The sequence below is a fragment of the Monodelphis domestica genome, chromosome 3 (genome assembly GCF_027887165.1).
Source record: "Monodelphis domestica isolate mMonDom1 chromosome 3, mMonDom1.pri, whole genome shotgun sequence".
NCBI lineage: Eukaryota > Metazoa > Chordata > Mammalia > Didelphimorphia > Didelphidae > Monodelphis > Monodelphis domestica.
Window position 1 is genome coordinate 267,407,711 of NC_077229.1, and position 17,855 is coordinate 267,425,565.

The following is a 17,855-nucleotide window of genomic DNA, read 5'->3' on the forward strand; positions in this document are numbered from 1 at the left end:
TTAAGCTCAATATAGCAATTTAAAGGAGTTGTTGGATTAGGAGATATAAAATCATAAGTGGAATGTTAATATTCTTATTCAAGAAAATAAGAATAGGGTTAACAAAACTGTATTCAATAAAATCTCTACTCTTAAAAATTCCTACCTGCTCGGGGGCAGCTGGGTGGCTCAGTGGATTGAAAGCCAGGCCTAGAGACAGGAGGTCCTAGGTTCAAACCTGGCCTCAGACACTTCCCAGCTGTGTGACCCTGGGCAAGTCACTTAACCCCCATTGCCTAGCCCTTACCACTCTTCTGCCTTGGAGCCAATACTGACTCTAAGACGGAAGGTAAGGGTTTAAAAAAAAAAATTCCTACCTGCTCAAAAGGCCCAGTTATCTCATTTAGCTAGAGTTGCATTTGTCACCTCCCCTTAACTTTACCTAGAAATTTAACTGTGATCTATACTCAGTACTTTTACATTCTCTCATACTTAGACCTCTACTTACCTGCTCTCAACTCCTTGTAATCTGGCTTTTGGCTCCACTACTCCAATGAAACTATTTTCTTAAAAGTCACCAGTGACTTCCTAATTGGCAAATCTAATTAGCCTTTTTTCAATCCTCATACTCCTTTACCTCTACAATTCTGTGACGTAGTTATTTATAGAAAGTTGGGGCAACTAGGTAGTACAGTGGATAGAGAGTGCCAAGCCTGCAGAGAGGAGGACCTGGCTTTAAATCTGATCTTAAACATTTCTTAGCTGTGTGACTCTGGCAAGTTGTTTAACCCAAATTGTCTAAGCTCTTACCATTCTTCTGCCTTGGAAATGATATTTATTGATTCTAAGATGGAAGTAGGGGTTACAAAAGTTTTAAAAAAGAAATGTTTGAGCTGTCTAAGAGTCAGAGGTAAGGAAGGAGTGAATTTCATGCATAAGGAACAGCTAGGGCAAAGGTAGAGATAGTGCTGGAGGTGTTGGAAAAGGTACCAATGTATAGTATATTTGTATACTAATATATAATGAATTTGAATGACAGGTTGTAGGCAAGTTAAGAAAGGTCCTAAAAACCAAACAGACAAGATTTTATTTTAACCTAGAGACAAGAAGGAAACCCAGGAGTATACTAAATGGGAGAACAAATTGTCAGATATACTCTTAAGGAAAATCTTATTGGTGGCTGGGTGGAAGATGGACTAGAGTAGGGAGAGATTTGAAGCAATTCCACCTTCACTACATCTTACATCTATTTTTCTTTCCTTTTTCACTGTCATCCCTCTCTTGTAATTCTTTACTACCAGTCCATCAAATCTATCCACTTCTCTTTTCTAGGTCTAAGGGTTGTGGAGTTTAATAACTTTTGGAATATAGCTCCAAAATGCTTTTCAGAATGTCTCAGCTCAAAAGCTTTCAGTGGCTCCCCAATAATTACCAATTAAATGTCAAATTCCTTTCCCTAGCAATCAAAGCCTTCCACAATTTGGTACTATATTTTTCTCTTATAAGAGAATGTAAGCTCCTTGAAAGCAAGACATGCTAATTTCATTTTTTTTTTAAATCCCCCAACACAAAGCAAGTGCACAGAGAAGATAACAAATGTTTTCTGAATGATTTCTAGTCTTACTCTGTATTATTCTCGTTCATGATCTTTACCCTCCATCTAAATAGGGTTCTGCCCTGGAACAAACAACATCCACTCCTAGCTCTTTTTTTCACACTGCTTCAAATGCTTGGAATGTCTATCTTTATCAAGTGAATTACTACCTATCCTTTAAAAGCCTACCTCAAATTCCATTAATTCCAAAAAATCCTCCAATTTCTTTAGTCAATAATGACTTCTCTTAGGGCCTAAAGAGCACTTTGGTCTGCAATTCTTTATGATGTAATAAATACTGCATTTTTTAAAAAAACCCTTACCTTCTGACTTAGAATCAATACAGTGTAATGGTTCCAAGACAATAGTAAGGGCTTAATGGGGGGTTAAGTGACTTCCCCAGGGTCACACAACTAGGAAGTGTCTGAGGTCAGATTTGAACCTAGGACCTCCCATGTCTCTAGGCCTGGCTCTCAATCCACTGAGCTACCCAGATGCCCCTAATTTAGCATAAAAAATAGCATATTAAACTATGTTTGTATCCAATTTTCTTACCAGACTATAAGTTCCAAGAGAGTAGATATTATATCTTATCTGAGCATCAGAGCTCTGCACACAGTATAACTCTTGGGCCTCAGGATAGATCAAGGCCTAGCATATTGCATTTCTGCCTCCACCCAACCAAAGAAGAGGTCACTCTGAAATACATATTCAGGCAGAGATGGTGGGCATTACAATTCATGTACACGTTCAGATGTGGAACTATGAATTGGGCCAGCCTTTCTGGAAAGCAATTTGGAACGACACTCTCCAAATTGCTAAACTATGTATATATCCTTTGACTCAGCAATGCCATTACTAGGCCTATATCTATCAGAGATCAAAGAGAAAGGACTCATATATACAAAAATATTTATAGCAGCTTTTTAGGAGAGTAAATAAGACATGTAAACTAAGAGAGGATTGGGGAATGGCCAAAGAAGTCATGGTATATGAGTAATGGAATATTCCCATGCATATACAAAAAGGATGAGACAGTTTCAGTGAAACTTGGGAAGATTAATAATAATGTTGTGAGTAGTAATAATGTGGTGAGTAGAACAATTTATACACAATAGCATCCTAAAAAACAAACAACTCTGAAAGCCTTAAGAATTTTGATCAACACAAAGACCAAACATGATTCCAGAGGTCTGATGAGGCATTTATTCTTCTCTTGATATAGTGATGGACTCAGGATGCAACAGGACATAATTTTTATACATGGCCAATCGCAGAATTTCTTTTGCTTGAACCTCTCCTCTCTAGAGATCCTATCTCCTTTCATTTTTTTCCAGAAAAAAAAAATGATCTCTGCCCTTCTCTAATCTTCAACTCCACCCCATCAACTCTACCCAATTTTCCTATTGTCTTTAATCATGCCCAAGTCTTTTCCATCCTTAAAAAGCTTTCACTAGGTCCTCCTCTTCTCAGTCAGACTCCTAGGAAAAAAGTTGTCTACATTAGCTAATTCACTCCACTACCTCTCCTCTCCCTCTTTTTAAAACTCTACAATTCTCACTTTACACAACTTAAACTGCTCTCTCCAAAGTTACCAACAATTTCTTAAATCCTGAATCTTATGACCTTTTCTGAGCCATACATCTTGACCTATCAGCTACATTTCATACTGCTAAACACTATTTCTCATCTGGTTATCCATCATCACATAACTTATGCCCCTCTGCCACCTCCCTCCTCAATAAACTCCAGTGGCTTCCTGTTGCCACCAGGATAAAAATAAAAATCTTGTTTGGGACTTTAAGCTCTTAATCTTTTTTACATTTCCAGTCTTGTTACCCTTCATTACCCTTTATTCACTTTACAATCCAATCAAAGACTTTCTTGCTGTTCCTCAAGCACAACATTGCATTTCCAGCCTCCATCCATGCTTTTTCATTGGCTCTTCCCTATACCTGCATTTTTCTTCCTCCTCACATAAGCCTTCTGGTTTCCCTTAAAACTCAACTAAAGTCTCACCTTCTACAGGTGGCCTTTTCCAGTCCTCCCATTGTTAATGTCTTCTCTTTGAGACTGTCTTCCAATTAATCTATACTTAATGTGTAAGTACCTAATTATTTACATACTTCCTCCATTAAAATGCAAGCTCAGGGGCAGGTAATATTTTACCTTTCATTTTATCCTTAGTACTTACCAAAGTGTACAGCTCATATTGTGTTTAATAAAATGCCTGATTACTGCTGACTGACTGGTTCCCAACACTCTGTCCTGGGGCCTCCTCACTTTAATCCACACTCTCATTCTTAGTGATCTCATTAGTTACCAGGAGTTTAATTATTAGCTCTATATAAATGATTCACAGAATTATATATATATCCAACTGTGAACTCCAGTTCTTCATCATCAACTGCCTATTAGACTTTTCAAATTGGAGGCCCCATAGGCATCTTAAAGGTACTCAAAAAAGAAGTTTATTTTTCCTTCAAACCCACTTCTGAACTTCCTTACTTTTGCCAATGGTACTAACCATCCCTAAGTCACTTGGGTTTCACAACCTTTGTGCTAACCTCAACTCCTCACTCTCAATCATTTTGTATCATCCCCTTTTTGCCATTTACAAGAAGGCACCTTAATTCAGACCTTATTCACCTGGCAGTTGGACTTCTGCAATGCCCTCCTGATTGGTGCCCCTGCTTCAATTGTCTCCCCTCTCTAATCCATCTTCTACATAACTACCAAAGTGATATTCCTAAAACAAAAATCTAACTTCTCTGCTTCATAAATTCCAGTTTTTTCCCCCTATTATCTTTAAGTTCAAATACAAAATCTTCTGTTTAACATTCAAAGTCCTTCCTAACCTGGCTCCAATCCACCCTTTCAGGCTTATTGTATGATACTCCTTTTCACATACTCTATGGTCCAACCAAACAAGGCTCTTAAAATAGTCAATCTCCTACTTCTGTGACTCTGTACTAGTTGTTTCCTGTGCCTGGATTATACATTCTCCTTCTCATATACATATACATTTCCTACTTCTCATAATTTTTTCCTTCCTTTAAAATTCAACTCAAATGCTACCTTCTGAATAAGGCTTTTCACAATTTCTTCTAGTGTAAAAATGGACTTGAATCCAGGACTTCAATCCCCAGAAGTCCTTGCTCCACTTCCCCAAAATGCCTTGTAATCTCACCTGGGCTGAGAGTGAGATGGAGTATTTAACCTGGTTGTGAATAGGCTCTGCCCTTTTCTTACTTCTGCTTCCGAGCACACGTGGCTCTCCACCTAGCAGGCAAGATGTGAGTGGTCATGAATAGGCTCTCTGGGCCTAGACACGTGCCTTTCTTACTTGTATTTTTCTTAAATTCTCAACCTTTAACAAACCTCTAAAAATATAATACTCCTTGCAGAGAGAAACTAATTTCTACCTCTATCAGTATCCCCAATCTTTACACTAGCTGCTAATGGTTTTCCTTGCAAATTTTTCATATTTGTTTTTGCACACATAGTATGTAGAACATGGCAAAATGTTCTTACCTAAAATCACTTACCTAAAATCACTAAACAACTTACCTAAAATCTCAGAATAGATCTTAGTCTAGAGAAGATGGAAAAGAAACAAGAGAATAGTGGAAGGAGAGATAATGACATAAGCAAAGGCAGAATGGAGAAAGCAGAAGTCACCGTTAGCCAAGAAAGAAATAAAACTAAAAATATGGACAGACAAGGATCAGACTCATGAAGTTGCTCAATTCAACAACTGTCTGTTTTGTGCTAAATAGGATCTCATATAACTTTGAATAAGGAATTCGTTGAGACTTATTGCTGATCCTTCCTTGTGGCTTGAGTGACCATGGATTCTCAGAGGCTGTGCCAGAAAAAAAGATTATCTCTAACTGTTCCTTCTAAGTTTGAAAGGCTTCCTATAAGGGCAAGCTGGACTGCCTCCAAAGATCATACAATTAATAAGTATTTATTAAGTACCTACTTTGTTTCAGGTACTGTGCAGGCCAGCTAGGGAAACAAAGACAAATATGAAATAGTTCTGGACCCTCAAGGAGCTTATGTTCTATAGGGGAAAGTAGCATGTATAAACAAATATATTAAAAAAGTAGGGAATCAGTCTGTGAAGGACAAGGAAATGGAAGGTAGTGTGTAAGGAACACCAAAAAGGCTGGACCATACAGTGCATGAGGGGAAGAAAAGTATATTAAGGCTGGAAAGGTAGTTTGGGGCCATGTTGCAAAGGGTTTAAATGCCTAACAGAGGAGTTTGTGTTTGATCCTAGAAATGATAGTCATTAGACTTTACTAAGAAGAGGGCTAAAATAGTAAGTGAGACCTGTACATAAGGAGTGTCACTTTGGCAGCTATGTGGATGATGGATGGGGAAGAGACAAGAAACAGAGACGAATTAGGAGGCTATTGCAAAAGTCCAGGTACAAGGTGAAGAGAGTCTGCAATACGGAGGTCTCTGTATAAGAAGATGAATGTGAGAGATGTCTCAGAAGTAGAAATTATAAGATTTGGTGACTGACTACATAGATGAGATATGGGTGACTTGTGGAGTTAGGATGGCTGTAATGTTGTAAACTTAAATGATTAAAAAGATAGTGATGTCCTCTACTGACATAAGGAATTTAAGAAAAAGGGACAGATTTGAGAGGAAAGATTAAAAATTCTGGTTTTGGACACATTTGAGATGTCTAAAGGACAACTAGTTTGAAAAGTCTCATAGATGGTTAGTGATGAGCGCCTGGAGCTCAGGGAAGAGTAGATACACAGGTTAAAAATCAGTGCAATTTTAAGTTATTAATGCTTAACACATCCAATATAATTCTGTGATACATTTGCATAGAGAAGACAATTAAACCTAGAAGAGCTAATGAAGTCAACAAGAGGTAGAAGTAGAATATTGGAAGAAACCAATGTCATCAGTCTCAGAAGTTCATCACTAGGTTGGCTTCAGAGTAATAACTTTTGGGGCAACATTAACTCTCAAAGATTATCTACTGAATTAAAAGAGAGGTTACAGGAAGAGAGGGGGGGGGGGTTACTTAAACCTCAATCTCAGGGAAATCAACTCTGAGAGGGAAAAACATCGAGATCCATTGGGATCTTGAATTCTATCTTACCCAACAAGGGTAAGGAGAAGGGAAAACCAAGGGGGGAGGGGGAGAGGGAGAACAAAAAGGGAGGGAAAGAGAGGGGGGAGGGGGAGGGAACAAAAAGGGAGGGACTAAAAAGGGAAACATCAAGGGAGGGGACAAGGGGGACTGATTCAAAGTAAATCACTGGACTAAAAGGTAGAGCCGAAGAAGAAAAGGTTAGAATTAGGGAAGGCAATCAAAATGCCAGGGAGTCCACAAATGACAATCATAACTTTGAACGTGAATGGGATGAACTCACCCATAAAACGTAGACGAATAGCTGAATGGATTAGAATCCAAAACCCTACCATATGTTGTCTTCAAGAAACACACATGAGGCGGGTTGACACCCACAAGGTCAGAATTAAAGGATGGAGTAAGACCTTCTGGGCCTCAACTGATAGAAAGAAGGCAGGAGTGGTAATCATGATATCTGATAAAGCCAATGCAAAAATAGACCTGATCAAAAGGGATAGGGAAGGTAATTATATTTTGTTAAAAGGGACTCTAGACAATGAGGAAATATCATTAATCAACATGTATGCACCAAATAATATAGCACCCAAATTTCTAATGGAGAAACTAGGAGAATTGAAGGAAGAAATAGACAATAAAACCATACTAGTGGGAGACTTAAACCAACCATTATCAAATTTAGATAAATCAAATCAAAAAATAAATAAGAAAGAGGTAAAAGAAGTGAATGAAATCTTAGAAAAATTAGAATTAATAGACATATGGAGAAAAATAAATAGGGATAAAAAGGAATACACCTTCTTCTCAGCACCACATGGCACATTCACAAAAATTGACCATACATTAGGTCACAGAAACATAGCACACAAATGCAAAAAAGCAGAAATAATGAATGCAGCCTTCTCAGATCACAAGGCAATAAAAATAATGATTAGTAATGGTACATGGAAAACCAAATCTAAAACCAATTGGAAATTAAACAATATGATACTCCAAAACCGTTTAGCTAAAGAAGAAATCATAGAAACAATTAATAATTTCATCAAGGAAAATGACAATGGCGAAACATCCTTTCAAACCTTTTGGGATGCAGCCAAAGCAGTAATCAGAGGCAAATTCATATCCCTGAAAGCTCATATTAACAAACAAGGGAGAGCAGAGATCAATCAATTGGAAATGCAATTGAAAAAACTCGAAAGCGATCAAATTAAAAACCCCCAGCAGAAAACCAAATTAGAAATCCTAAAAATTAAGGGAGAAATTAATAAAATCGAAAGTGATAGAACTATTGATTTAATAAATAAGACAAGAAGCTGGTACTTTGAAAAAACAAACAAAATAGACAAAGTACTGGTCAATCTAATTAAAAAAAGGAAGGAAGAAAAGCAAATTCACAGCATTAAAGATGAAAAGGGGGACAGCACCTCCAATGAGGAGGAAATTAAGGCAATCATTAGAAATTACTTTGCCCAATTATATGGCAATAAATACACCAATTTAGGAGAAATGGATGAATATATACAAAAATACAAACTGCCTAGACTAACAGAAGAGGAAATAGAATTCTTAAATAATCCCATATCAGAAATTGAAATCCATCAAGCCATCAAAGAACTTCCTAAGAAAAAATCCCCAGGGCCTGATGGATTCACCTGTGAATTCTATCAAACATTCAGAGAACAGTTAACCCCAATACTATACAAACTATTTGACATAATAAGCAAAGAGGGAGTTCTACCAAACTCCTTTTACGACACAAACATGGTACTGATTCCAAAACCAGGCAGGTCAAAAACAGAGAAAGAAAACTATAGACCAATCTCCCTAATGAATATAGATGCAAAAATTTTAAATAGGATACTAGCAAAAAGACTCCAGCAAGTGATCAGAAGGATCATTCACCATGATCAAGTAGGATTCATACCAGGGATGCAGGGCTGGTTCAACATTAGGAAAACCATCCACATAATTGACCACATCAACAAGCAAACTAGCAAGAACCACATGATTATCTCAATAGATGCAGAAAAAGCCTTTGATAAAATACAACACCCATTCCTATTAAAAACACTAGAAAGCATAGGAATAGAAGGGTCATTCCTAAAAATAATAAACAGTATATATCTAAAACCAACAGCTAATATCATCTGCAATGGGGATAAACTAGATGCATTCCCAATAAGATCAGGAGTGAAACAAGGATGCCCATTATCACCTCTACTATTTGACATTGTACTAGAAACACTAGCAGTAGCAATTAGAGAAGATAAAGAAATTGAAGGCATCAGAATAGGCAAGGAGGAGACCAAGTTATCACTCTTTGCGGATGACATGATGGTCTACTTAAAGAATCCTAGAGATTCAACCAAAAAGCTAATTGAAATAATCAACAACTTTAGCAAAGTTGCAGGATACAAAATAAACCCACATAAATCATCAGCTTTTCTATATATCTCCAACACAGCTCAGCAGCAAGAACTAGAAAGAGAAATCCCATTCAAAATCACCTTAGACAAAATAAAATACCTAGGAATCTATCTCCCAAGACAAACACAGGAACTATATGAACACAACTACAAAACACTCGCCACACAACTAAAACTAGACTTGAACAATTGGAAAAACATTAACTGCTCATGGATAGGACGAGCCAATATAATAAAAATGACCATCCTACCCAAACTTATTTATCTATTTAGTGCCATACCCATTGAACTACCAAAATACTTCTTCACTGATTTAGAAAAAACCATAACAAAGTTCATTTGGAAGAACAAAAGATCAAGGATATCCAGGGAAATAATGAAAAAAAACACATATGATGGGGGCCTTGCAGTCCCAGACCTCAAACTATATTACAAAGCAGCAGTCATCAAAACAATTTGGTACTGGCTAAGAAACAGAAAGGAAGATCAGTGGAATAGACTGGGGGAAAACGACCTCAGCAAGACAGTACACGATAAACCCAAAGATCCCAGCTTTTGGGACAAAAATCCACTATTCGATAAAAACTGCTGGGAAAATTGGAAGACAGTGTGGGAGAGACTAGGAATAGATCAACACCTCACACCCTACACCAAGATAAATTCAAAATGGGTGAGTGACTTAAACATAAAGAAGGAAACCATAAGTAAATTGGGTAAACACAGAATAGTATACATGTCAGACCTTTGGGAGGGGAAAGGCTTTAAAACCAAGCAAGATATAGAAAGAATCACAAAATGTAAAATAAATAATTTTGACTACATCAAACTAAAAAGCTTTTGTACAAACAAAACCAATATAACTAAAATCAGAAGGGAAACAACAAATTGGGAAAAAATCTCCATAGAAACCTCTGACAAAGGTTTAATTACTCATATTTATAATGAGCTAAATCAATTGTACAAAAAATCAAGCCATTCTCCAATTGATAAATGGGCAAGGGAAATGGATAGGCAGTTCTCAGATAAAGAAATCAAAACTATTAACAAGCACATGAAGAAGTGTTCCACATCTCTTATAATCAGAGAGATGCAAATCAAAACAACTCTGAGGTATCACCTCACACCTAGCAGATTGGCTAACATAACAGCAGAGGAAAGTAATGAATGCTGGAGGGGATGTGGCAAAGTAGGGACATTAATTCATTGCTGGTGGAGTTGTGAACTGATCCAACCATTCTGGAGGGCAATTTGGAACTATGCCCAAAGGGCGACAAAAGAATATCTACCCTTTGACCCAGCCATAGCACTGCTGGGTCTGTATCCCAAAGAGATAATGGACACAAAGACTTGTACAAAAATATTCATAGCTGCGCTCTTTGTGGTGGCCCAAAACTGGAAAACAAGGGGATGCCCATCAATTGGGGAATGGCTGAACAAACTGTGGTATATGTTGGTGATGGAATACTATTGTGCTCAAAGGAATAATAAAGTGGAGAAGTTCCATGGAGACTGGAACAACCTCCAGGAAGTGATGCAGAGCGAGAGGAGCAGAACCAGGAGAACATTGTACACAGAGACTAATACACTGTGGTATAATCAAACGTAATGGACTTCTCCATTAGGGGCGGTGTAATGTCCCTGAACAACTTTCAGGGATCCAGGAGAAAAAAAAAACACCATTCATAAGCAAAGGATAAACTATGGGAGTGGAAACACCGAGAAAAAGCAACTGCCTGAATACAGAGGTTGAGGGGACATGACAGAGGATAGACTTTAAATGAACACTCTAATGCAAATACTATCAACAAAGCAATGGGTTCAAATCAAGAAAACATCTAATGCCCAGTGGACTTACGCGTCGGCTATGGGGGGTGGGGGGAGGAAAAGAAAATGATCTATGTCTTTAACGAATAATGCTTGGAAATGATCAAATAAAATATATTTAAAAAAAAAAAAAAAGAGAGGTTACACTCTTTGTTGGTAGAAGGTGTACCTATAACCGATAGCAGACAACAGATAGTGGCTATGAACATACAGTTAAAAATACCCTTTCTGACAAGTTCTATCAACTATTTGAGAAGGCTAGTTCTACAACCAGAATCTTCAGTTTTATTGTGGTTGAATTCCCAAATATCTTTACATTTAGATAATTAGCTAAACACCTCTTAATTTTTCAGATGATCTGAAAACAACCACATGATACTATTTCATAATTAGCACCTACCTGTTGCTTCTTCATCAAAGCAAGCAAAAGCATTTCGAATCACATCTTCTGGATCTGTTCCATTTAACTTCTCACCAAACATAGTAAGAAACATAGTGAAGTTTATTGGACCTGGAGCCTCATTCATCATAGCATCTAGGTATGCATCAGTTGGATTTTTCCCTAAAGGAATTCACATGGAAAAATATAAGGTTGGTAACTGTGATGCAGTTATTTCTAATAAGTAATGATTACTATATGCTAATTTGCATCACAGTATTACATATTAAAGCTTAAAAGGTAGATTAAACCAAAAGTCACCTAGAGAAAAAACAAGAGTAACCACAAGCATGAGAGCATGTTTAAATCTAGAATTGCTATATACCATTTGCAAATGGGAGGCAAAATAGTAGGAAAAGCATTGGTTTGAGAATCAGAAAATCTGAGTTTCAGTTCCAGCGCTGTCACTGATTGACCACAGAAAGTCACAAATTTCTGTACCTCGATTTTTTTCATCCCTAAATTGGAGATAATATTATTAGTTCAACCTTCCTCATAAATCTGTGATCAAGTGAGAAAAATATATTTAAGAGCTTATTATTATATCATAATTTAACAAAATATTATGTATGTTATTATTAATTTTATATGGTTAGTCTCCATCTTGCAAATGGGTTATTTTCAAACAACTGTTGGAAAACACATTTTCTCAGACAAAAAAGAATGTTAAAAGTACTGCTTAGATTCTCAGTTTAGCTCATAAAAGGGTCTGAATTTACTATAGTATTTTTATTTCTCGTTATTTATATGGAAAAATGCATTCTGAGTTCTAACTGGGAACATATCTATTCAAATCACCTGGACTTGAGGAAACTTTCCTGCTCTGGCCCTGGAGGTAAAAGGAGACTCCTGTCTCCTACAGAAACTGACACTTGAAACATAAGTCTCTTGATACTACTACAGGAGTAGTGCTAGGATAAAGGATTCAGTTCTTGTAATGTTCAAAACCTGAGGACTCATTTTGCAACTGGAGTGTCATCAGAAATAGTTTAGATAGAATGGAGGGGAAGGAAGCTGTTATCACAAGGGGTTAAGGATTAAATGGGTAGTATACAAGTGAAGATTGTGTATAGATAAATTTTTCTAGAAATTTGGCAGTGAAAAGGAGAAATATGGGAGAGTGGTAGGTCTGGAAGGCTTGAGGGGTTTGTTTTTTGGATGAGAAAACAAGTATTTTATGGAAGAGAAGTAGGCAGAGGAGAGGTAGAAATTAAAGAAATTAGGCAAAGAAGGGACAACGATGAATGAATAATGTATTTTATTAAGTTCTTATTATAAGCAAAACACTGGCCTAAGAGCAGGAGAAACAAATAGAAGAGATAGTTCACAAAGAACTCACACTCTAATTCCGAAAACAACAAATAAAATGGTACCATGATCTTTAGGGTGCAGCAGTAAAATAAATCTTTCCAGGTCAAGATAGCAGCTTAGGAACAGTATAGTTCAGACCTCTGAAAACCCTTCCTTACTGATCACAAAGTAAATGCTCCTAGGAGACTGAAAATCAAACCTGACAAGAAAGAGCCAAGGAACCCTCCTGCTAGCTCAAATCAAAAGGTACGGCCCCCCAAAGCCGGAATCTGAGAACACTCGGGGTTAGGGGGAAGGCAGAGGGAAGGTCACAGGACCTCCCCCCCTAGAGTGCTAAGCTAAGCCCTCAGCGGCAGTGGGAACCTCTGGGTAGGCAAAGGTGCTGGTCTAGAGGGCAGGGCTGTGCCAGGCTCAGAGCGTTGAACACAGGCGGCAGGGAAACAGCTGGAGAGGGAGTGAAGAGCTGGCAGCCTGGACAGAACGGCTGACACCCTCCATATTGCTCCAGCCTTCCAGGAGGTTTTGGCCTCAGGGCACATCCAGCCCAACCCAGCTGAACTTAATCCCATCAAAAGTCTTCAGAGCTCAGGGAAGCCCAAGTTCCAACACCCATCCCTTACTGACTACTGGACTTTAATTCAATCAAAAGCCTCCAGAGGACAGGGAAGCTCAAACTCCAATACTCTGCCCCCAGAGACTGCACTGAGAGATCTGACAAAGCTCCAAGAGGGGAGACTGACAGAAAGTCCCAAAACCAAAAAAATGAGAGGAGCAAGAGCACAGACAAATATGGGGAGCAAAGAAGGGGTAAATATGAGCAAACAATAGAAAAAGAAGAAAGAAATTACAATTGACAGCTTTTGCACAGGCAACAAACCAAAAATAAACAATACACAGGAGGAGGCAAGTAATAAAACAGAAATCCTAGCAAATTGGACACAGGCTTTGGAAGAACCCAAAATACATTTCAAAACACAATTAAGAGAGACTGAAGACAATTGGGAAAAGAATTTAAAAATTAAGATAAGTCATCTGGAAACAGAAAATAAGTGTCTTGAAGGCCCAAATCAACCAGCTTGAAAATGAGGCAAAGGAAATGAAAGATGAGGCAAAGAAGATGAGAGATGAGGTAAAGAGAATGAAAGATGACCTCCAAAGAAAATCAGACCAGAAGGAGAAAGATGACCAAAAAGCCAGGGATGAAATCCAGTCTTTAAGAACCAGAATACAACAACTAGAATCAAGTGACCTCACAAGGCAGCAGGGCACTATAAAACAAAATGAAAAGAATGAAAAAATTGAGGAAAACATGAAGCATGTCATTCACAAAACAGACGATTTAGAAAATCATTTGAGGAGAGACAATTTAAGAGTCATTGGTCTACCAGAAGACCATGACAAAAGAAAAAGCCTGAACATAATACTACAGGAAATTATTCAAGAAAACTGCCCCGATATTCTAGAACAAGAGGGGAAAAGTGGAGATTGAAAGAATCCACAGATAACCTCCTGTACTTAATCCCCAACTGACAACACCCAGGAAAGTTATAGCCAAATTTAAGAACTATTAGACCAAAGAAAAGATATTACAAGCTGGCAAGAAGAAGTCATTCAGATACCACGGAACCACAGTGATGATAACATAGGACCTTACTGCAACCACACTGAAGGACCAAAAGGCATGGAATATGATATTCTGGGAATCAAGGGAACTAGGTCTACAACCAAGAATCAACTACCCAGCAAAACTGACTATATTCTTACAGGGGAAAGTATGGTCATTCAACAAAATAGAAGAATTCCAAGAATTTGTAAAGAAAAGGCCAGACCTGAACAGAAAATTTGATGCCCAAGCACAGAACTCAACAGAATCATCAAAAGGTTATTAAAAAAAGGGGGGGGGGGGGAGAAAACCAAAACAAAAAAGTCACTTTTTAAAACAGACTCAATAAGTTAAAATGATATGTATCCCTATAAGAAAAGAGATCATTGGTAACTCTTAAAAATTGTTATTTTCAACTGGGCAGCTGGAAGAATTACACTTAGAGGGAACAGTGACAAACTGTATAGGATGAAATGACAAGACATAAATAGGTATATAGATATATGTATGCATAAATGCATATACATGTGTATGTATGTGTATATACATATATACACAATTAGAGCTTTAAAAAAAGAGGTTAATACTAAAAGAAATGGGAAAAGAAATAAAAGGGGTAAATTTAAATGTCACAAAGAAGCTCATGGCAGGAGGGAGGAGAACATCAATACACTGGAAGGGTAAAGAAGTTGGAGATAGGAAATAAAAACTCAACTCTTACGTGCATTGAAATTGACCCAAAGAGGGAAGAATAATCCAATCCAATGGGGCAGAGAATAGATTTGCACCTTATAGGGGACTAGAAGGGTAACAAATGGACTGGTGAGGAGGGAAAGGATGGGGGATAGTTTTAGAAAGACTGCAAGGCAAATAAGGGGGGGAATAAGAAGGGAGGGGGTAGAAAGGGAAGAAAAATAAGGTTGGGAACTAGGGGGATTGACTAAAAACAAACATTGGTGTAGAAGAAAATAGTGAAAGAAGAAAAGGCAGGACCAGGAGTAGAAATCAAAATGCTGGGAAATACACAGCTAGTAATCATAACTCTGAATGTGAATGGAATGAACTCACCCATAAAACACAAGCAAATAGCAGAGTGGATTAGAATCCAAAACCCTACCATATGCTGTCTACAAGAAACACACATGAGGAAGATAGATACACATAGGGTGAAAGTAAGAGGATGGAGCCAAATCTATTGGGTATCAACTGATAAAAAGAAGGCAGGAGTCGCAATCATGATATCTCACAAAGCCAAAGTAAAAATAAATCTAGTTAAAAGAGATAGGGAAGATAATTACATTCTGATAAAAGGCAGTATAGACAATGAGGAAATATCTGTACTCAACATGTATGCACCAAATGGCATAGCATACAAATTTCTAAAGGAGAAACTAGAGGAGCTCAAGGATGAAATAGATAGAAAAACTATACTAGTGGGAGACCTGAACCTTCCTCTATCCAAACTAGATAAATCAAACCAAAAAATAAATAAGAAAGAGGTAAGAGAAGTGAATGAAATCTTAGAAAAATTAGAGTTAGTAGATATGTGGAGAAAAATCAGGGACAAAAAGGAATACACCTTCTTTTCAGCAGCACATGGTACATTCACAAAAATTGACCACGTATTAGGGCATAAAAACATTGCAAACACATGCAAACCTTCTCAGATCTCAATGCAATGAAAATAATAATTAGTAAGGGTACATGGAGAGGTAAATCAAAAATTAATTGGAAACTAAACAATATGATTCTCCAAAACCAGTTAGTTAAAGAACAAATCATAGAAATAATTAATAACTTCACTGAAGAAAATGACAATGATGAGACATCCTTTCAAAACCTATGGGATGTAGCCAAAGAAGTACTCAGGGGGAAATTTATATCCTTGAGTTCATATAATAACAAATTAGGGAGGGCAGAGGTCAATGAATTGGGCATGCAAATTAAAAAACTAGAAAGTGAACAAATTAAAAATCCTCAGATGAAGACTAAATTAGAGATCCTAAAAATCAAAGGAGAAATTAATAAAATTGAAAGTCAAAGAACTATTGATTTAATAAATAAGACTAGAAGCTGGTACTTTGAAAAAACAAATAAAATAGACAAAGTATTGGTCAGTCTAATTAAAAAAAGGAAAGAAGAAAATCAAATTGATAGTATCCAAGATGAAAAGGGAGACCTCACCTCTAATGAAGAAGAAATTAAGGCAATCATTTAAAACTATTATGCCCAATTATATGGCAACAAATATGGCAATCTAGGTGATATGGATGAATACTTACAAAAATATAAACTGCCTAGACTAACAGAGGAAGAAATAGATTAACTAAACAACCCCATATCAGAAAAAGAAATTGAACAATCCATCAAAGAATTCCCGAAGAAAAAATCCCCAGGTCCTGATGGATTCACAAATGAATTCTATCAAACATTCAAAGAACAACTAACCCCAATATTATACTAACTATTTGACAGAATAAGCAAAGAATGAGTTCTACCAAATTCATTTTATGACACAAATATGGTACTGATTCCAAAGTCAGGCAGGCCAAAAACAAAGAAAGAAAAGTATAGACCAATCTCCTTAATGAATATAGACACAAAAATCTTAGATAGGATACTAGCAAAAAGACTCCAGCAAGTCATCACAAGGGGTATTCACTATGACCAGGTTGGATTCATACCAGGAATGCAAGGATGGTTCAATATTAGGAAAACCATACATATAATTGACCATATTAACAAGCAAACTGACAAAAATCACATGATTATCTCAATAGATGCAGAAAAAGCCTTTGATAAAATACAACACCCATTTCTACTGAAAACACTAGAAAGTATAGGAATAGAAGGGTCTTTCCTAAAAATAATAAACAGTATATATCTAAAATCATCAGCCAACATCATCTGCAATGGGGATAAACTAGAAGCCTTCCCAATAAGATCAGGAGTGAAACAAGGATGCCCATTATCACCTCTATTATTTACCATTGTACTAGAAACACTAGCAGTAGCAATTAGAGAAGAAAAAGAAATTGAAGGTATTAAAATTGGCAATGAGGAGACCAAGCTATCACTCTTTGTGGATGATATGACGGTCTACTTAAAGAATCCTAGAGAATCAACCAAAAAGCCAGTCGAAATAATCAACAACTTTAGCAAAGTTGCAGGATACAAAATAAACCCACATAAGTCATCAGCATTTCTATATTATCTCCAACCCATTTCAGTAGCAAGAATTAGAAAGAGAAATTCCATTTAAAATCACCCTAGACAATATAAAATACTTAGGAATCTATCTGCCGAGACAAACACAGGAACTATATGAACACAACTACAAAACACTCTCTACACAATTAAAACTAGATCTAAACAACTGGAAAAACATTGATTGCTCATGGGTGGGACGAGCTAACATAATAAAAATGACAATCCTACCCAAATTATTTTACTTATTTAGTGCCATACCCATTGAACTACCAAAAAACTTTTTTACTGAATTAGAAAAAACTATAACAAAGTTCATTTGGAAGAACAAAAAATCAAGGATATCCAGG

The 17,855-nt window shown here is 37.0% G+C and overlaps 1 protein-coding gene across 2 annotated transcripts in view; it reads right to left on the bottom strand.

Annotated features, from left to right (window-relative positions):
* The window catches only part of MYL12B (myosin light chain 12B), a 41,933-nt gene that overhangs the window by 6,157 nt on the left and 17,921 nt on the right, over window positions 1–17,855 (bottom strand). The window contains exon 3 of one of the 2 annotated variants that reach the window (XM_001363996.4): window positions 11,346–11,507. The exons of the other annotated variant lie outside the window; for it this stretch is intronic. Within the exon in view, the coding sequence (XP_001364033.1) occupies window positions 11,346–11,507 (162 nt within the window). The remainder of the gene's footprint in view (window positions 1–11,345; window positions 11,508–17,855) is intronic. 2 annotated transcript variants of the gene reach the window in all.